A 21,181-nucleotide genomic window follows, 5' to 3' on the forward strand; every position below is an offset into this window, starting at 1 on the left:
CTCGGTGCTCCGCGCCTGCACTCGGTGCTCCGCGCCTGCACTCGGTGCTCCGCGCCGCGCGTCCGCCCAGTCGTCATGGCTGGGCTCGTGGTCAGTGGAACTCAAGTAAGTCCGCCAGGACGAACCCCGCCCTCGCTTGGGGCAAGCGGTGTGGGGAGGGAGTGCTGGGGCAAGGGGCCACCCCGAGGTAGAAAGGGCTCCTCGCCCTACCTCAGGGGGGCTGCGTCTCCAGCTGGCGACACTTTCAGGTGTCCAGACCCGCCCTAGCTTGGTGAGGACAGGTCCCTTTGGGGCCTGGCACCGCCCCGCTCCCCCCCCTCCCCCGCCCCGGCTGTGGGAGAAGAGGGGAAGGCCCCCTAGGTCGACCAGGTCCCCTCCACCTCCTCTGTCCCTAGTGCTCACTGTTAAGGCCAGCAGCGCCAATTTCTCCATCAGGCAGAGTGGACCATGCCCACAGCTGATGGTACTTTTTGGGACTCATAAAATGTGTAATTTCATAATCAGAAGAAAAATCACTTTGGTCAAAGAAAACATTTTAATATATTCGTCTTTATACTAATGAAGTTGTAAAATATAAACATTAGGGATGTGTATGGGGTTTATTTATTTTTTAAGGACCCCAGGATGGCAAAAGTGCCTAGGTCCCACTAAAGACCATGAAAATCATAATGCATTCCTGCAGGCTCTAGGTTTGGGGGCCACACTGCAGACTGCCTCTGGAACCTAAACCTAGGCCCCTTATTCAAGACAGGTAGAAGGCTAAAGTCCCCCAGTTTTATTTCGGCATCTGATTTCTCTTTTTAGTTTATTATATGGTTGACATGCGATGTTATATTAGTTTCAGGTGTACAACGCAGTGATTCGACAATTCTATACATTATACTTGGCTCACCACAAGGGTAGTTAGCACCTGTCACCATACAACCTTATTACAATATTACTGACCATATTCCCAATGCTGTGCTCCTCATCCCCAGGACTTATTTTATAACCGTTTGTACCTCTTAGTCCCCTTTACCTATTTTGCTTATCCTCCCACTCTCCTTCCCTCTGGCAACCACCAATTTGTTCTCTTATATTTGAGTCTGTTTTTGTTTTTTGTTCATTTTTTGGATTCCACATGTAAGTGAAATCGTACGGTATTTGTCTTTCTCTGACTTGTTACACCTAGCATGATACCCTCTAGGTCCCTCCATGTTGTCGCAAATGGCAAGAGCTCATTAGGCACATGACTTCTTAAACTGGTGTCTGAGGAATGGCAACATTCCAGTTTCAACTCTGGGTGACAGACACCTAGCCTCACTTGCTTTCAGCGCTGTAGTGGAGCCTCAGGTGTTCTCAGTCATTGCTGGAGGGATGCTGGGCCCAGGTGCCTTTTACCTTCTGGAAAAGCCAGGTCTCTCTTTTTAACCTCTGATTAAGCCAGCCCTCCTCCCGCCTTCCCTTGCATGCCCTGGAGAAATAGTTCTGAGGTTTTGAAGCTCACCCCTTGGATTGCCTAAGGCAGGTAGTGTCAGGCACAGTTAGATTTTTGAGATTACTCTGGGCAAATGTTTCCACCTTCTCCGAGTTCAGAAGTGAGCAGGCCAGGGAGGTACCAGCCTGTGGGAAAGGTTAAAAATGATGGGTCTTATTTAGACGGCAGGAAAAGGGGCTTTTGGGAGTTAACATGCCTGCCTAGAGGAAGTGGAGGAGGGGGCCTCTGCCAAGAATGTCCCCTTCCCCCAAGACCCTAGGTCTCTGCATTTCAGACCCAGCATTCTTTGGGTGTAGCTTCTTCCAACTTCATGGAACACTTAACAGTAGGGCTAAGAACTTTCCTGTGCCTCCTTTCCCCGTTTCCCTAACTTGATTATTTTCCTGCACCCCCTGCTTTTAACCTACTCCAAAGGGCTCAAAGGCAATCATTAACCTGTTGGTGAGGCATTTTGAGCATTAGGGGACTGTTTTAAGCAGATGGAGCTGCTGGGGGAGGAGCTGAGAAGACAGGCTGAGAAAATGCTCCTGGGGTGTTAGTCTCCCAGGTCCTGAACCTCCTAGGCCAGTGGATCTGAGTGGCAGCCCTGGGGTTTAGGGTATTTTTTTTTTTTTTCAAAGTATTCTGCCCCTTTTAGTTTCTAATGACAGCCATAAGAAGTAGTAGTTCTTGGAATGTGTGTCACATGGTACTTCTCAAATTTTGGTAGAGCCTTCTTAAAGAGGAAAAAAAGAAGCGCCTTCTGATGAGCCCATAGTATTGATACTGTTTTTATTGCAATGTTGCTTAAATGTACAAACATAAACCAGATATAACTTTTTCGAAATTCATGGAGACCTATCCCCCAGATAAAGAGATGGCTTAAGTGCACAGAAAACAACAACAACAACAACAACAACAAAACAAAAGACCATACCACCACTAAAACAATTGAATGAGATGGATGATGTTGAAATTAGGTCACTGCTTTCAACACCACATTGTACTGACTGCTATTGCCCTGGGTTTTAGGAGTTCCACTGGCCTATATCAGCCCTCCTTCCACTCTCCTCTGTAAAATCTTTTTATTCAACATGAATCTGACTTCATTTGGCCTTCTCTTGGCTTGAATGCATCATGTATATCAGCATTAAGTCCTCAATCTTCTTTTTCTACTAGTTGATGACCAAGTAGTGGCATCGATAAAATTGTAGATACGAATGCAGACTTGGAATTCGGGCACTGAAATCTTGTGCCAAGAGACATGGGAATAACCAATCCCTTTCTTAGGGATATTGGTCTGATTCAAATATTTACCGAGTGGCCCCTAGATGCTGAGGACAGGGCTGTGTACTCTAAATATGTTATCTTCTCATTGCTATAAGCTGAGGATCTATGACTCACTGGGCTATTTCATGAAGACTGACTAGGTAACAGCCAGGTGGTAGGCTTTAATAAATGTTAGTTCCCTTATGCGTCATACCTTTTGGATGCGGTTAGTGTTAGACTAGTTTACAGAAGAGGAGACAAACTGAGATTGTGACCCATCCAGGATAACACAGCTAGGATGTAGCAGCACAGGGACTGTTTCTATTCTGACAGAGCTTTCAGTACTGCAAATTTAAAATCAAGGATCTTCCATCCCCCCGTTTGGGGTCAGGCATCAGAAAATAATTGTCTCTATACACAGTCTACTAACCAATCTACTATCCTCAGAAATGTCCAGAGGGCCTGACTGGCCCAACTGCAAAGAGAAATCTGTAGTCTTCTGATCAGGTTGGTAATTCCCTGTGGCCTCTGCTCAGAGGGGCTGGGTGTGTGTATGTGTGGGAATTCTGCATAGACCTTCTTGTTTTCCTCTCTGGTATCCCTCTTTGGGGTAGGGGAGGATCTTCATATGTTTTCACTTCCCTGGTAATAGTGTCCCTTTCTGTTACCATTCCACATGGGGTAGAAGTCTTGGGATGCTGGTGCTATAAGGTAGGCAAATGAAAAGCACAAAACCTGGCTCTTCAGTCTAAAAGTAATTGACTAAACACAATGACTCTTGTCCTGGATGTGCTTTTGCTTCTGTGGCATTTAGGGTCTGTTAATCTCCATTCCCCTTATTTGCTCATGTAGCAAACTGTTTTTGGTCTGGCTTGTTACATGAGGTTGGGCCTATGCTCCAAGAAGCTTCCTGACATCTGAGAGGTAATGTCTTCCACTCAGGAGCACTTCCTAAACATGACTTTTCTTCTCATGAGTGTTGGTTGCAGTTCCTAGCGGTGGCTGCCTGCTGCTTTTAAGCCTTGTCCCTCGGATTTGGACCCTTAAATATGGTCCACTTAACTCACATCTCTAAATGCTCCCAGTTTAGCATGGGGGTTGGTGGGGGTGAGGTGTCCAAGCATGCAGATGGCTTGTCAAGTTGGTTTTCATACTAAATTTTTGAGACTTGGTCTTCACTGCGGAACAAGTTGTGCTTTAGTTTTCCTGGGATGTTGGGGTAAGCTGTTGTAATAAAACAAGCTGATAAAAGTCTTGTTAGGCATGTAAATGGTCTGCATACTTCATGGTGATAGCTTTCTTGGTGCTCCTTTTGCCTCTTGAAACGGGTCCTACAGAAGAAGGAGGGGAGCAAATCTCCCTCTCTTTCCCCAGGTTCTGGGGCTCTCAACATCCTATCGTGAGGTAGTTCATGACCTTTCAGCTAGGAAGACGCATTTTTGAAGCCAAAACATGATGATAGATGTACCACTGGTGTTTATTGATCCAGAAAATCTACATCCATGTGTGGATTTGTAAGAACTCCATGGCTCCCAAGTTGGAAGTTCCTATTCCTGGTACAGGGCTTTATCATTAAGAAGCTGTATTACCCTGGGCATGCCGCTGAAGTCTTAGTTTCTTTGTAAAAACATGAGGGGTTTTGAGAAACGGGGTCCCTACAAGATTGAGTCATTGGTGAGTCTATAAGGACAGAGCTCAGTTTCCACATCTAAACCTCAGCCTCTATGCTGTATATACCACGGAGATCTTAAATAATGATACCTATAAGATGGGGGTGCATGATGGGGTAAAAGGGATGGGTTTTCTGGTGATTTCCATGGGCCTGCAGGGTCAATGGGATATTCTAATACAGAAACTGCTGCTGATCAAGTGGGCATCCTGAGGGAAATTGAAGTCCCTAGATTGATTGGGACCTTATATCCCCAGTCTCTTCTCGCTGTATGATTTCCATCTCTGCTTGGAAGCAGAAGTTTATTACACAAGGAGTTCTGAGGAACAACCGGTCCCATGTAGAAAAGGGAGGTTGCTAGATTGAACTTTGAGATCTTTATTTTTTAGCCTGTGTCTTCCTGAGGCTAAATTACCTTATCGGAATCAGCTATTTTTCTGTCCTTTCTCCCCCACTTTCTGTCCTCCAGAAATGAAGTTACTAAAGGAGTGAGTAAGGATCCTGTCAAACTGTCAGCAGTTTGACCCCATTGGATAGGACAGGGAGTGGACTTGAAAATTGAGCATATTAGGGTACAGTGTGATTTTTTATTAGGCTGAGTCCTATGAAGGTACTATTTCTGTAGTTCTAGGATTGAATATTAGTAAGTCATAATGTTCAACCTAATATCTAGAGTTCTATATGGCCACCATATTCTTGTTCCCCATGAGGAAGCATAACCCCCTGGGGAATCTCTTACTTATTCCAAGACATTCTTACCTTACGTGTAGGAGGATATGCATTTTGTGGGGAGAAAGGATCAAGACTGTAGGCATGTAATAGGCCTGAATTTCTATCTGGTGGTCGGGGGTAGGGAGTCCTTTACGGAAGTATCCTATGTTTTGATCCACTGGCCAACTCTTACCCATGGGTTTGTTTTATGGATTTTGGAATTCGTACCCTGTGGTTGAATTGGCAACTATCTGTAAAAAAATGGTTTTTAAAGATTGAGTGTTTGGAGCTGTGAGAAAGCCCTCTGACCTTCCTACAGTCAGAAATTCTGGCATCAAATTTCAATTCAGCTTCTTAATATTTGGACACACACTAGGTTGTTAATAATGATGATAAAATAAGTAAAAGAAGGCCTAAGGGAAGAGCTCTGCAACCCGAGTAGGGTTGGTTGCAAAAGGCTCCCTGGAGAAGAGAGACTTGGAAGCTGTGGCCACCTTTCGTTTCCCTGTCGCCTTCAAATCAGCTTTGTACAGAGTGGGGGACATTTTATAGGAAGTGGTAATAGGATGGGATTGGCGGTCTGGGGAGGTTTTCTTGTCCAACCCTATTTGTTCCAGCACCCTGCAGGTTGAATGCTGGTAAGTGCATCTGCTGTGTCTTTTATGAGGTAATGTGAATAACAGGGTATTTGGGTGGGGGGGACAGGGGAGGACAGGGAGGAGGAGAGCCAGAAGGGCAGCTGTTGGGAAGGCCCCTGAGCGAGAGGCTGATTGCTGTGATTTTATCAGTGTGCTCTGACATGGGGGCTTTTCTGGACACCTGAATCTGGCCAATTTTAGTCCAATTTCCATTGTGCTGGGATTAGTCTCCATCATGCCAAGTGTACCAGGAAAGGGGAGCTGTTGGCAGAGTCCTTGAAACCCCCAAAGCTGATTTGATCAGGAAAACAGTCACAGTGTAGCCTTTTTTTGTGTGTGAGGGGCGCCTGCTTTTAAAGTTGGGGAAGCAATCTTCAGATCAATGACTCCGGGTTGGGAGCAGCTGGGCGATTTCCGTTTGCCACATTGTTTCTGTTCCCTTTAATTTCCAGGTGTCCTACATAGGCCAGGACTGCAGAGAAATTCCAGAGCACCTTGGCAGGGACTGTGGACATTTCGCAAAGAGGCTCGATCTGAGCTTTAACCTTCTGAGGTATGTACCATTCACAAGATGCAGACCGGGCCAGGGAGGAACCAGTGCCCCTGGTCACGGCCTCTAGGTGCAAGTCACCGTCCAGTTCTGCATAGGGTGTGGGGCTCTGAGACATGTGGAATCACACCCCAAAAGTGAGACTTTGCTTCAGATGAATCTTTGGTTAGCCTTTTTGTGAAAAAGCTGCAAGCATGGACCATCTCCCCTGAGATCCTATAAGAGGACCATTGTCATGTTACTTTGTTCTTTTCCTTTCTCACTGATACCTATGCAGAAAAAGTTAGAATACTCTTGGGGAAGGAATGAGATGGAACCAACAAGAGCATTTTGTGGCATTTAGGAATGCTTTTCTGGGTAACCCCATCTCCCAAAGATATGCCAAATCACAGGTAAGGTGCATATATGTGTGTGTTTTCTTTCTTTGATTTTTTTTTTTTTTTTAATGAATTGGAACCTTAAATATTTTGCGGTGATTTCTCCCAGATGGTATTTCAAAGCAATTCAGACACTGTTGGCATGGGCCAGGTGGGAGGGGTACTCTAACAACTGTTTCAATCTTGGCAAAAGTTAAGTGTGATCTTCTATATTATTCCATTGGAGAATACAGACAGTGATTTCATTTCTTCATAGAAGGTTACCAGTTGTGACTGGTTTGGGGGCTTGGAAGAGGGAAGTAGGAGGTACTTGGAAAGCGGATATCAATGGGATAAATGAGCAGGGGTCAGGGTGGTGGTTTTCCTAATAAGCTGTGCTGTCCTCCGAAAGGAACAAACTGTCTTGGGGTGGAAGAAGAGATGAGGAGCTTGAATCCCACCCCAGGGCTCAGGCATTTTTGTGTTTCCACGCCTTGGAGTATTTTCTCTCCCAGCCTCTGAGTCAGGACACTGGGGAATTAAGAATTTGAGAGAAGAGGGATGAAACTCAGAGCATTAAGGCCCAAGCAGTTAGAGGGGACTTGAAGCCAACAGAGCTTTTTGGGCTGGTCCTTACTGAGATGCATGGTCTTCTGGGAAGAGATGTCCAGAGGGTTATGTAGAAAGAGAGTGGGTGCTGAGTGCGTGCATACAAGGGTTTGTATGCTTCTGGGGAGATGTGGAAACTGAAAAGTCACAAACTAATATGTAGTGATAAGAGGATGCCAAACAAAGAAATGCTGACTCTAAAGAAATGAAGGATGATTTTTGGTCCTAATACCCAAGGACAGGACAAAAGTACACAGCCTGGACTGGATGGTGCCTGAGAGGTGTGTGCCCCTTAAAAAGCTCCCCAGTGCAGACGCAGGGAAAGGGTTTCTTTGCTTGGACATTGGAAGGAGCTCTTTTTGTGTGCCTGGCTTCCAGAAGCTTGGGGCGTTGTGGCTCAGGCTGTGGCTGCCTTGCTGGTGGGAGCCCGGATGTGGGTTGGAGGGGGCTGGGCCCCATGAGGGGGTGTGTCAGTGGGGACAGGTCATGGGACTGAGCTGTCAGGTCTGAGGAAACAGAGCTGTCTTTGTCAAAGGCGGAGGCCCTGCCTCCCCTTGGCAGAGAATGGGCTGGACCCTGAGAGAGGGGGTGTGTGTGTGTGTGTGTGTGTGTGTGTGTGTGTGACAGAGACAGAGAGAAAGATGAGCAGAGTCAGTAGTGAGAAGGGGTTGTGGTCTCTGAGGGGCTGGATATATAAGGATTTATTATTGGAAAGGACAGGTTCTAGAGGCAGGGCAATTCAGTGAGAGGGAGGTTAGTAAAACAGATTTGGAGGGAGGGGAGTTGTGAATTTAATTCCCCTTTGTTGAGAGGAGAACACTTCTGTAGTGTTGAGTTTGAGGTGCCATCCCATCTCATCAGGGTCCTGTTGTTTTTGGTGGGTGATCACCACACTGGGTTGTAGCTGGATTGGGGCAGGGATGAGCAATGGAGGGGTGTGCACTTGGCATAAGCTTTAGAAGGAACAAACATGCAAAAAGTAGGAAAAAATTTTTCTTTACATGTAGATTTTTTTAGCCTTCCAGTTCTCTGCCCTGCTGTCACTCATCATTTTGTAGTCCTCCAGAGCTATTTTGGGCATATGCTACAATGTGAATGTCTTAAGTGGCCATATTGTATTCCTTCTTACCAAGGTATTAGTTAAAAGGGAGGCACCAGGCTTCAATTAACCACTCATATTAGGAGCATCCTTCTCTGTTGTCTTACCACTAATTTATAACCACACACCATCAACATTGTTAATCTCATTCATAAAAGTGATGATTCTGCTGATTCTTCCTATGGCCACCTGTTCATGCTGGAGGGAAGGATGCTTATGGATTTATAAGCTCTAAACTTTGGTTTTAAGTCACTATACATATAAACTTTTATCCTGTTATACCTCTGCCTTCTCTCCTGCATTAACTATTGTGAATCCTCTGCTTTTGGATCCGCCAATAGTAAACTGGTTACCTGTCCATGCAGAAGGTTGTGGAAATTCAGGCTATACTGTTTCTATGACTCTGTTCTGGGGGAACGAAAGACATTGGACTCTTCCTAGACATGATTCCCAGGGACAGGTGATTGCCATCCACCCTGGAATGGGGGATAGAGGGTTTAGAGAGCTCATCAGGTAATGCTTGAGAGGAGGAGTGTTGTTTCTTGAATTTGAATGCATTAATGATCACGAGTCCAATGTCTGCATCTGCATGAAATCGTACTTTAGATTTTGTTTTTTGAAGATTGTTTTTTTTTAAATAGAAACAGATCAATATAGAAATGTTAAACTCAAAGGCATAAGGAAATGCTCTTTCTTTCAAATCACTGATAATCTTAACCACTGGAAATCACCACTGCTGACATTTTATTGTCTTCCAATCTTTTATAATGCCAAATATTTAAAAATGATGCTGTTGCTCACATTGTGTTGGAAGCATTTTCCTATCATTAAATACTGCATTACAGTTTTTAATGGTTTCTTATTTCTTAGTGTTGGACATTTAGATTGTTTCCAGATTTTTACTGTTAAAAATATCTGTTATAAATATTCTTGTAATGCTCATGAATAGGTCTCTGATTAGTTTCTTGGGATAAATTCCTAGAGACCCGAATTGTCAGAGGGCTCTGATAAAGATGTCAGACTGCCCTCAAGAGAGGTTCTACCAGTTCTCCTACTAAGAATATTTGAGTACCATTGTCCCAAACTCTTCCTTGAACTTGTTTTTGAGGTTTTCATATTTTATTTTTACTGTGATCAGTGAAGAGATCCTATGCTTTAGCCAGTGCTGGTTCCTTGATCTGCTCAAGGCAAAAAGAGCTTGTTAATGAGCTATTCCAGCTTCAGTTTTCCTTGTTCCCAGGATTGGGAAAGGACAGAGTTCTCTGTGGTGCCCATTCCATGCCCCCAAGGGCCCTGAGTCCTGAGTGGTTTGAGTGGGTTGCTTGCTGAGCTTGTTGAACATAGCGGGCAGAGCGGGGCTCCCGTGGCAAACAGTGATAAATATGCCTGTGTCAATCTGGCAATAAAATCAAGAGGGTTTAATTGATCTATGGCAACAGGAAGCTTACGTTTTAAAAAATTAAATTATTTGCACTTGCATCTTATTTAGCATCACTCTGATAAATGTACTCGATTGGGGAATTGCTTAGGAGAAAATTTCTTAGGTGGGAACTTGCTTGTTGCTTCCTTGGCTTTGGCCAGGCTAAAGAAAGTGAAAGACTGGAGAGTTTGGGAAGCTCCAGTAAAGAAATGGTGGGTCTGTGCCCCCCACCCTCACAAAGGCAGTGAAGTGGACACTCAGGGGTGCACTGTAAGGCTTCGAGGACAGGCACACCACCATTTGTGTCTGTTATGAACTGCTAGATGAAACTGGGCCTGGTAACTTGCTGCAAAACTGGGAAAATGGGCAGGGAATGAAAAGGAACCAAGGCTTTGTGGTTAGACACCCCAGCTTGAAATCCTTCTGTCACTCACCAGTTGTTTAACTGGCCTTAACCTGATTGCAGGAATTCTGAGTGTGTGACTGTGTAAAGTGCCTCACAAATTACCTGGCACATAATAGGTCTTCCATAAGCATAGCTATAGTTAGAGCTGAAACGTGTTGCTGGGGAGGCTGAAAGCCCATGCTTAACCCTCCACAGGGGCCATTTCAATCTGTTGTAGTCATTGGGGTTCCTTATGGACATTCGGGATTTTCTGTCCTTCTGTGCATGGTATGTTTGTATATCGCTGCATCCTTTGGTGTGACCAATTGGCAGAAACTTGAAAAGCTAGTTCACAGTTTGCCATTTACTCTTCTACCTGCTGTAATCATTGGGTTCTGACTATAAATGAGCAAAACCCTTTGCTGATCCATGTTGGACATCAGTTTTAAATGAGAGCTAAATCTGTTTATAAGAGTTTAGAGTATTTGTTAATGCAGCATAACCTAGCCGATGCTAACCAATGTACTTCAGTTCTCCAACTGTCTTTGACATTCCATAGGCTCAACCCAGTTGTCCTCTACATGTTTTTCATTTTTGTCAGTTAGGATCATACCTTTGTTGATAGTACAGTGGGAATCGGTAAGAAAAAATTCCCCACCCAGACTCGCAGGAGAACAGTTGAAAGGGCATGTTCTGTTGACATGGGTCTTCATCAAATCCTTTATTTGGAGTCAGGCAACTTGTTCATACATATTTTTAAAACCCAGATGTAGTGGTCTGTCTTGGAGAGCATGTTGATAGTGGAGTGGGGGTGGCAAAAGAGATGATGGTAGAGATGATGGTAGAAAAGATAGACTTTAGAAAGATAAACTGTTAGTGAATTTTCAGAATAGTTCTAGGGCATTGATAAATTCCAAGGAGGCAAGGGTCTTTGTATGCTGGAGCAAGTGTTCTAAGCTGGGCAATGTTGTGAGAAGCCTCTTTTTTGTGCCCAGCGTATCACTGGCCATTCTCATGTCTCCAGCTCCCAACAGAACATACAACCAAAAGGTGAAGTGGAAACATGACTTGACAAGTACTATTTAATGTCTCAGGGGCAAGACTTTGATTTCCTTTACTCAGACTTTCTCAAGTAACCTCCATGACTGTAGCACCATCAAAAACAACTTGAATGGAGGAGAGGGAGGGGGGATCACTAAGGGTACAGGTATCAGGGTTTAAATGGCACCACCCTCTCTCTTCCTCCTCCAAGAATGTCCTGACTCCCTGGATTCATAACCCTCTGGTCAGGGAAAATGGGTTTTGAGCCACTGTGGGTAAGACTGGGCTGGGGAAGTGGTGGGAGATTGGAGAGAGTTGTCTAAGGGGCCATCATGAGGTTCAGCTTTCTCATAGATGATGATGAACGCTGTAACTTGCAATGTGACTTAGAAAGTATTTTGATAAACATTGTCTCCAGATTTCCTACTGTGTTTGTCTCTAGGATAAGAAATTCCTAGACTTTCTCATAATGCCTTTTATTTCTCTTCTCATCCATTTTACTGCCTCAGGATCTTGGGTTTCATTTCCCTTTCTTTATAGGGCGCCTGGGTGGCTCAGTTGGTTAGGCGACTGCCTTCGGCTCAGGTCATGATCCCGGAGTCCCGGGATCGAGTCCCACATCGGGGTCCCTGCTCAGCAGGGAGTCTGCTTCTCCCTCTGACCCTCCTCCCTCTCATGCTCTCTGTCTCTCATTCTCTCTCTTGCAAATAAATAAAGTCTTTAAAAAAAAAAAATTTCCCTTCATAAAGTTTGTCTCCCTGAGCTTTTTGAACTCGGGCCTCACTGCTCTGCCCTCTCCCTCTGCCCTGCTGTCTATTCTGAGGACCTCACTGTGCCTGTGGACAAAGCTGCCCTCCGTCTAGTCAGGGCAGGGGTTGGAAGCAGTGGTGTTTTGGGGGAGGGGGTAGAGATTTGGCAAGCTTAACCCTTTCAGACTTGCTACTCCCTGGCTCTTCACGTTCTCACCCACGAAGTTCTGTCACAATGATGGCGGTAGGGGGCTCTACTAACATTTAGCGGGTGAGGCCAGAGATGCTTTGCAGAGCATGGGACAGCTTTGGACAAAAAGAACCCTTCCCTACGCCAGCTGCATTTTGTTGAGGAAGACCTCTGAATCCTGTCCCAGATAGGTTGTAGAGTGACTCTCCGGAGTTTCACAATAAAGCAGCCTTGCAAATAAGCCCTGAGAGGTGACTGGCTTCTCTCTCCAAAGGAGTCCAGGGACAAGGTATCAAACGAGTGACATCAGTCATGTTTATTGTCTTCATCAATATTACGGAGCTCTTACTACATGCCAGAGCTGAGCAGAACACTTCAAGTGTTATTCAGTCTTCCCAGTAGCATTTTACAATGTGACTGTTACTACCCACAGTTTACAGGTGAAGCAACTGATCCCCAGATGGGGGAAGAAGTTTGCCACAGACGACTCCGATAGTTAAATGGGAGGGGGGGGGGGATTAAGTGGCCCTGGGGATTTGACTTCATCTCCACGTTACTCCACACTGCTTCTTAAGATACAACTTGTTGCTTTTTTGTGTGAGAGAAGATGGGCAGCTGTTTCCAAGCCTACATTTCCTTGTGCGGAGAAAAGGTTTCTTTTTTCCTTTGAAAATCCTGAGCAGCCTGTGGAAGCCACCATCGTGGAGTCACAGTGGTTTCTGCAGCTCCAAATTGGAGACCCTGTTGGCTTCAGTGTTCTATCTGTTGCATTTTCTCTTCTGTTTCTCCAAAACCCCTATCTGGAAACCTTGGGTTCACAGGACCTCAGGGTGAGACCTGGTCTGGCTTGGAGGTGGGAGGTTCCCAGGGAACTCACTCCCTTTTCTTGCCCCCTGGGCTGTGAGGTAGGGCTCAGATGAAGGCCACTGTCATGGGAAGTGGCTTAGTAATTGCTGTGGTTCAGACTGTTCTCTGTCCCAGCCTTGAGATGGGGACCCTGAGACCCATTATTGCGTGCGTGAGTTTTGAGTCTGGAGAGAAAAGAAGAGGGTGTGTGTGTGTGTGTGTGTGTGTGTCCCCATATTTGCACATGTATTCACTTGCATGCACACACCCACCATCTGAAAAACCTCTTGTCTCCTCAGGGACTGCAGTATTGGTGATTTCAGCTGTCCCTGCTCCTTTATGATGAAAGGGGAACGATTATGCTTTTTGCTGGATGTCTGTGTTTAATTGCAGGGATATAATAACTACAAATTCTCCCTGGCCAAGACTTTTCTAATAAAAGGTCTCTTCTCTCCCAGCTGCTTTCCCTTCCCCTTCACACCCCCACCCCATCACTGCCACGGTACAAGGTCACTTAGGGTTTTAAATGAGGGAGAGAGACCCATATGTTCAGGTTTCTAGAGTGTCTCTCTCTCTCTCAAGACTCCTCCTCCTCCAGACCCATCATTACAGGGATCAGCTATGTGCCCCCCACCTTTGCACCACCTCCCCTAAGCTCCTCTCTGAGTTTATACAGAACCCGATTTTCAGTCTCGTGGGTGTCTGCTTTTTCTCTGTTCTGAAGAAATAAGAGACGGGTAGAAAAGGGAAGACCAACAAAAGAGGTTAAAAAAAAAAAAAACAAAACCCCAAACCATTCTTGAGATAAAGCAAGACTTATTAAAAACAATTGGAGGGGAAAGCCGGAGAGGGGGTGTTAACCCCCACATGCCCCATTCTCTGCAGCTGGAGAAGTGTTTTAAGAAAATGCACCATTGTTAAAAACTTTTTCCTTGATGGATTTATTTATAAGGTAGAGAAATATTTTCCCCATAATTGGGTAACTCTTAATAGTAGCAATTGCATATTTATCAGTGTGAGGGGCTGTTATTAATGTAACTGTCAGGCCCAAACACATTTCTGCATTAAATCCATTTAGTATGTGCATTATTCGGGCTCGAATGTCACCGGGACATCAAAGCCCCGTAGGCATGGAGAGCTCAGTGCCCTGCTGTGGCTGCCGAACAGGCCCTTGATCAATAAATGTAACATGTTAATGCAGAGCAAATAGAATAAAAGATTTCTTTGACAAGACATGAAAAATCACCTTGTGGCAGCTGGTATGTGATGCCGTTTCTGGGGAGACACTAGCAAAGTTGATCTGACAAGTAAAGAGGAGAGATGATGGTTGTAAGGTGCTTTTGTTTCGAACTTCTTTCTTGACCTGTCAGGTTTTGAAGGCGCCTCAATGGCTCTTTTTTGTCATGTGAAAATTGTAGTCTTAGGTAGTTAGGAAGCAGTTATCTCTTCTCAAATTGTGAATGCTGCTGTTTAATTGATTCACTTAGCATTTGGAACTGTCACGCGTTAATAATTGCGAAATCCTGTAGACGCTGCTCTGGTGCGTGTCATGCTTAAATGTGTAGTTATCAGAAAATTAATATCCTTAATGAACCGGTGCTTTCAAATGAACATTGCATGAAATCTCTTTTGCCCTTTGATTTGCTGAAGCCACATCCGCCAGTTTGCAGAGAATCACCTCTCGACAGTTTGCTTTCTTGATGCCCGACAAATACCAGCTTTGCTGTGGGTACATCGCATGCTCAATGACAATAAATATAGTAATTATACTGGAGTTAGTAATTAACATAATTGTAGTCAATTACGGCAAATACAGTGCAGAGCTAAATAAATGAGAGGGGAGAAATTAGCAAGCTAATTGATTTATCTTTACTTGGCTTTCTATTACCACTGGCAGGGCTGTTTTTCTTGGGGTGGGGGGGGCGAGAGCAGAGGAAAAAGTGCCCACGAGGATTGTTTACAAGTAACTGACTTTGTTTTGAAGTTGCTTTGTCTTTTGACTTATTATGCGTCACCCTCCCCACTCTGCTTAGGAGGAGGAAAAGGGAGAGAAAAAGAGAATTTAAATGCCAAGGGAACATTTTTGTTAATTTAGCTACATCAAACCAAATGCAGCAGCTAAAGCGAGACAGGATGTAGTTCCACTAAGGCTTGAGGAGTTAGAATTTTTTCTTCCCAGCTATCGCTCTGGTAAAAAGTTCCTGTGTGTGTGTGTGTGTGTGTGTATACACGTGTGTGTGTTCTAAGTCTCCGTCAGTGAGGAGGTGCTTTGCCGAATTGTACATAGGGGGGTTATATATGCATGCTAATTTGCTCAATTTTGTGCTGCTGGCTTGGTACAAGAATTGGGCATTTTTTCCACGGTTCAGCCACCACTTGGTACCCAAGGAAGAGCTGGTGGAAAGGAGTGGCCAGTGTTGGAGAGGGCAGGGAAGGGGCTTCCGGGAGGACCCCCTGCGCACTTTGCCTCTTGGCCACACTGCAGCATTCCCTAGGGTCTGGGCTGTCACACTCCTGAGGCTGCCTGGAAAGTTTTTGTTGGGGCCTCCGTGCCTATTGGGTTTGAGTTGGTTTATTCAGTGCTGCCTGGAGCCCTGGTTAATGGTGTTTATGGTGTGCCCCTGTTCTTTGTTCACCCCTTTCAACGTGACCACTGTTCACGCCACTCGGGGAGAATGTGTGCGTGTCCAGCGGCTTGTGGTTGCATCACAGCCTGTGTTTTCTCACAAATTTCAGAAAGTTTTTTTCTTTGCCTCCTGACACAGAAGGGACCAAGTGACTAGAGCTCTTTCAGGGTTGGAGTGCTTAAAATCTTACCCCGGTATTACCCAAGGTGAACATTCAGTGCTTTCTAGACATGACCATTCGAGTATCTGGCATCGTGTCTCAAACTTCTCAATCTTCCCCAGTTATTCCCCTGAAAACTAAGCAGTTTAGCAAACAAAAATTGGTTTCAAAGACTTTTATTTAGCCCTTCTTCCTGAAGACTCCACTGGCTCCATTTCTAGTATAATGTGAAGGGAGAGTTAGAGGCAGCCGTTTTACTTGTACATAGATGTTGCATAGAATCCTGCAGGGCCTCCTGTGGAATTCAGTTTTTCGGAAGCATTAAAATGCTGCCCGTATCTTGGAACAATAGGATGTACTTGGACACTGCTTAGTGTGGTCATTCTTCATGTGTACTTCATTTGGAAATCAATTTCTGATATGAAATATTTATATACAAGGAATCACTTAAATTATTTAAAGTTTGCAGGCATAATGGCCTTTCTGATGAAGTCTGAAATTATCATAGTAAAAATATATGGATTTGAGGGGAAAAGACTGATCGTTGGTGGGGGCAAGATGGTCTCTGGATCTCTGGCCTGAGTTGGATATGGGTCAACGAGAAATGGGATGATTCCTAGGTATAGCTTTGTTTAGCAGAGAAAAGGTGCGTTCTCTATACTGCCTACCTCTGGTGAGAGCACTCTGCTGTGAGCTCCCTGGAAAGGCAGTGAGAGGGGAGAGACAAGATGACGTGTGGAGAAAGGGTTAGGGTTGTGCTGTTGACCAATGTCAGAATGTGACATCTGTAGTAGTTTTGTCCCTGTAGACTCCACTCTGCTGCTGGTTTTTATGCTGTTTATTCTCCTGAATGGCGCTCAGATGTGGAGCAGATGTGAGTGGGGAAGAACCTAGGATGATGGCAAAGGAAGCCTCTTTTCATTTTTAATACTGTAAAACTAAAGTTGCCCCCATCAGAGCTAGTTTCATTTTGTTTCTGTACTGCTAAAGAAATAACAGGACGGGGGATTATTTAGATGTATTCTGTTCAAATAAAATGCTGTTTGCAGAGGCACCATTTCCCCGAGATGCTTTTCTATTTCATGGAGACCTACACCCATCTAGATAATTAAATATGTACGTTTTGAGGTGCTTTATTTCTTAGAAATTCTAGTGATGTTTCTTTTTCTGAAATCTGTTTGGCAGCAGCCCTGTTGATGGAACCTATGAAAATGCACTGTGGGCTGGAACAGAAAGTCAGAGGGGGTGGAGTTAGTTAAGAGCTTTTGCTGTCCACTTTCCGAGAAGCCGGATGAGTGGGCATTCACTCACTTGCAGGTCTATTTATGAGGGGGTGCCTTGGAATTGCCTGGTGGGGTGTTTGTTTCAGGGACTTATTTTTCAGAATGTATTTCCTGTACCCTCTGAGTGCATCAGGGTGGTAGCCCGATTGGTCAGGATTTACACCTCCTAAGAACAGTGGGTGAGGAGGACCCTGAGGATGGCCCTAGAAGGGTGGAATGTCTTCACTTGTGCTGACAGTTAAATTGTGGGTCTGTCTTGGTGGGCTCTTGTGAATTCTTCCCAGATACCTGAGACAGACTAACCTCTCAGAAAGCTAATCATCTTCCCAGTTGTAATTAGATAGAACAAACCAGTATCTTGAATTCTGTTCTTAGAGGCTGGGCTCTGGTAAGAAAACTCAGCCTGACCTGTGGTATAGAAAGATGGAGCCTGGCCATGACTCCCAAAGGTCCTTTTGTCAAGTGTCCTGCCTCTGAGGAGTACTGCATTTGTTCCAGACCGTGATGTGAAGCCCTGGAAGAATGACTGCTGGGGATAAATTTAACCATAGAGTTGAAGGGTTTTCTTCTCTTCCTTCTTTTTAGCTAGTGAGTGAAAGACAGGCCTGGGGTGACCTAAGTCTTAAAGGATGCCAGCAGGGTTACAGTGGTCTTTCTCTTTCTAGCTGCCATGTATAACTGGGTCCCTCCAGGGATGCACCACTCTGTCAAGTAGTCTTCATGGTCTTTTAATGGCTCATGCAACCATGACCATAGATGACCATTCAGCTAAGTGGAGGTGGAAAGTGCTCAGAATAGCATGGTTCCCCCAAGGCTGTCTGGAGTTGTCCTTAAGGGCTAGAGACCTTGGATCATTGTTCTTTGTAGGTCCCTTATGTTTGCTATAGATATGTAAATATTCTGTGCAGGCTGAGTTGCCCACCACCTGGAACTTAGAGATGTGATGCTTCCCCTTAGAAGCTCGAACGCTCAAAGTGAAGATCAAGTGAATCCAGGTTAATTAGAGCTATTCCGGCCACTGTCAAATCTAACCAGAAGACTTTGAGAACTGACTAGTTCTCTCCTACTGTTTACTGTCTGGGAAGCTTGCTCTCTTTGCGTTAGTGAGCAGCTATGGGAAGCCACATATAAAGAGGAAGGGTGAAACAGTGACTTGGCCCAGGTGAGTCCTGGGGTGGCTCCCAGAAGGGTCTCCCTAGATAGCCACAGGACAACACGCTACAATGTGGTGCCAGGGGTGTACTATTGATTCTCATGCTCAAGAAGGTTTCAGGAGGGAGGACTCGGTCAAAGGAAATCTGAGGAAAAGATTAGGACTTGGGCCACACCTTGAAGAGAGCAGAGTTTGCCATGCTGGGCTGATTTCTGGGCAGGGTAAATAGCTCGCACAATGCCAGCGCTTTGGAACCGGGCTTGTCCTGAGTGCAGACGGTGAGACCCTGGTGTCTGGGCCCTCAGGAGTTTGTGGGAGTCCGAGAGGAGAGAAATTGGAGAGGATGGCAAGCTCCCTCCCATACATGCAGACACTAATCTCCTGTGCCGTGCAGAACGGGGGCGGTTATGCAACATGGAAGCTCAATGGGGGAGGGAAAGGAGCCAGGCCAGAGTCTATGGTGGAGGCCAATCAAGGACAGATTTGGGTGGGGGAAGGTATGTGTTCTCCCCCTCAAACCTTCACCCTGGAGTGACAGGCATGTGGCGAAGACAAGCCAGCTCCAGTTGGTGGAGGGCAGCCCGTTCCCAGGCTAGGCAGGGCCTGAGTGTCGGCCTGACACACATACGTGGCAATTATGCTGTTTGAGGGGTCACAGTTAATGCAGTTCTTCCATGACTCCTGCTATAAGCATGCTGTGCCACTTAGCACCCAGCATGGCCCTATCGGCTGGCCCCAGGCTCATTCAGAAGGGAGGAACCAAAACTTGAAATCTCATCTTTGAGAAATTGCACTTGATGTTGTTGTTCCATGCCACCGTGTTTCTGCAAGGCTGCCACTTAAGGGTGCATCCCCTCCCCAACTTGCACATTATTGGTTCTGTGAATGCCTTGGGGGCCTTGGCAGTAGCTCTGCTTCCCATTGGAATGTGAGCTTTTCCAGGATGGGATGAACAGCTGCTTTCAGGAGAGCCCAGGGCAGACGTACACATGTCATAGGTGCCCCTCTATTGGAAAATGCGATCTAATTTGGGAATTTCTCACTTGCTAAAATGGATGTTTAAAAACATGATGATGTTACTTTAAATGAGCAGTAACGGTAATGACAGTTCATCTGTCGGCTTCCCCTGATGATCTTAAGTCCTTACGGCAAGGTAGGTGTTCATGGTTTGAAGACAGAAATGAAAGTGTGTGTGGGGGAAGGGACTTTGCCAAGGGCTCGCAGCTAGCTGCTCAGTTTGGAGCCAGGACTCCAACCTCAAAACCTACATGCTTAGCTCGTGCACCTTACTGAATTCCATTGCGTTTCCCCCAATCCTAATTCATTGTTGTCCTCTTTAGCTGGTAAACTAGTGTAGGTTGATAACTAAACAGTAGAGAAGAGGAAATTCCCTTTCAGGCCCATGGAAAGAGAATAATCACCACCCCCCCTCTCCCCACAAGTCTGGTGCTGTTTAGCTTTCTTCCCAAACTTAAACTTGCCCTCATCATTTTTCAGGGGAGATAAACACCATAGCCAGGGGAGTCTTGACCTCAAAAATTAGTGTTCTGGAAGTCTGTAGAAAATTAGGTCAAATTAGTTTTTATTTTCCTGTTCCTTTAGGAAGATGAGCAACAAAAATACCAGAAACTCACTCTCACCCCAATAAGAGGCCTCTTGGGTGGGGTGGGGCCTCCACTTCAGTTTTTGGATCCACCTCAGGTGTGTGTGAGTCCCCTCACTGCTGTTGTGTATCTGGACAGTCCTTTAGGAGGCACGAGTCTTTTGTTTTCCCATCGATTACAGGCAAAGAATATTGTCCACTTTTGAGGCTGTCTCTGGGTTGCACAGGAGGTAGGTTATTTGAATGCACATGCTTTGTCAATTGCTAGGCACCACCTAACTATAATTATTTTTCCCAGTTTTATTGAGGTGTAATTGACAGAACACTAGTCCAAGGAGTACAACATAACTTGATATATGTGTAGATTACAAAATGATTATCCCTATAGGTTTAGTTAGCATCGTAAAATGCATTATCATTATACATATATATATATATATATATATTTTTTTTTTTTGTCTTTTAAATGAGCAATCGAACTTGTGTTAATTTGAAGCTCAGTCACTGTTGGGAGACCAACAAGCCAGAGGAGTTCTGGCAGATGTGTGATCTGGTGGACAAGCAATGAGCTCACGAGACAGGATATATGACTGTTAGTCTTCAATCCATCGTAAATTATCTCTGAGATATTGAACAAGTCATTTAATCTGTGTTAATTTCCACCTGGGGATAGTGGACTCCTCTATCGGGGTGATAGACATCAAAGGAAATACTAAATGTAAAGGAATTTTGTTCCTGTAGGTGATGTACCAAAAGAGCAGCTATTCCAGAAACAGTTGACTTCATTTTAGATTCTCTGGTTTGTTTTTGAGTAGAATTAGCTTTAGGATTATTTAGCTTGAGGTCATGTGGCATTCGTTGCTTGTGACTTGTGTCCAAATCAAAAGGGAAATCATAGTCCTACAGTGTGCTTCCTTGCAAGGAGCATGTGACTGTATTCTAAAGCTATAAGTTTCTTCTGTCTAATTTTCTTGCCTTTACCACAAGTTGCCTTTTATGTAATTTCTGATCTACACTGACTTGAACGGGTCTGTTGTAACAGGTTCTGTGTTAGCTTTTTAAAAAAAGGGCTTGTTACAGCCTCTTCCCAGAAGATAATTATAAAAATCACATTTAAGCAGTGTGCAGGGAGGTAGAATGTGGAGATCTGAAATTGATTTACTACTAAAGGAAAAATGTACTTGCGGAGTATAAAGTCAGATGATAGAGAAGGTAAAGAAATAATCACGGGCTAGGTCATCTAGAGCGAGCCTGCTCTGGATTTTATTAGTGAAGAAATTTCTATTATGGACTATATGAAAGCACTTTCATCTGTTGCTCTGTGAACTTTTGGTGCCAGGCTGAGTTGCCCACTATTCTCCATCCCC

The 21,181-nt window shown here is 44.9% G+C and overlaps 1 protein-coding gene across 3 annotated transcripts in view; it reads left to right on the plus strand.

The window, feature by feature from the left end:
- LRMDA (leucine rich melanocyte differentiation associated) overlaps positions 1-21,181 on the plus strand; it is a 1,063,938-nt gene that overhangs the window by 69 nt on the left and 1,042,688 nt on the right. Inside the window, exons 2-3 of one of the 3 annotated variants that reach the window (XM_035022486.1) lie at positions 1-105; positions 6,196-6,296. In XM_035022486.1, the coding sequence (XP_034878377.1) occupies positions 76-105; positions 6,196-6,296 (131 nt within the window). In that variant the 5' untranslated portion in view covers positions 1-75. The other 2 variants (XM_035022473.1, XM_035022480.1) reach the window with 2 other exon arrangements.

The sequence above is a fragment of the Mirounga leonina genome, unplaced genomic scaffold (assembly GCF_011800145.1).
Source record: "Mirounga leonina isolate KUSES-001 unplaced genomic scaffold, KU_Mleo_1.0 Mir_114, whole genome shotgun sequence".
Taxonomy (NCBI): Eukaryota; Metazoa; Chordata; class Mammalia; order Carnivora; family Phocidae; genus Mirounga; species Mirounga leonina.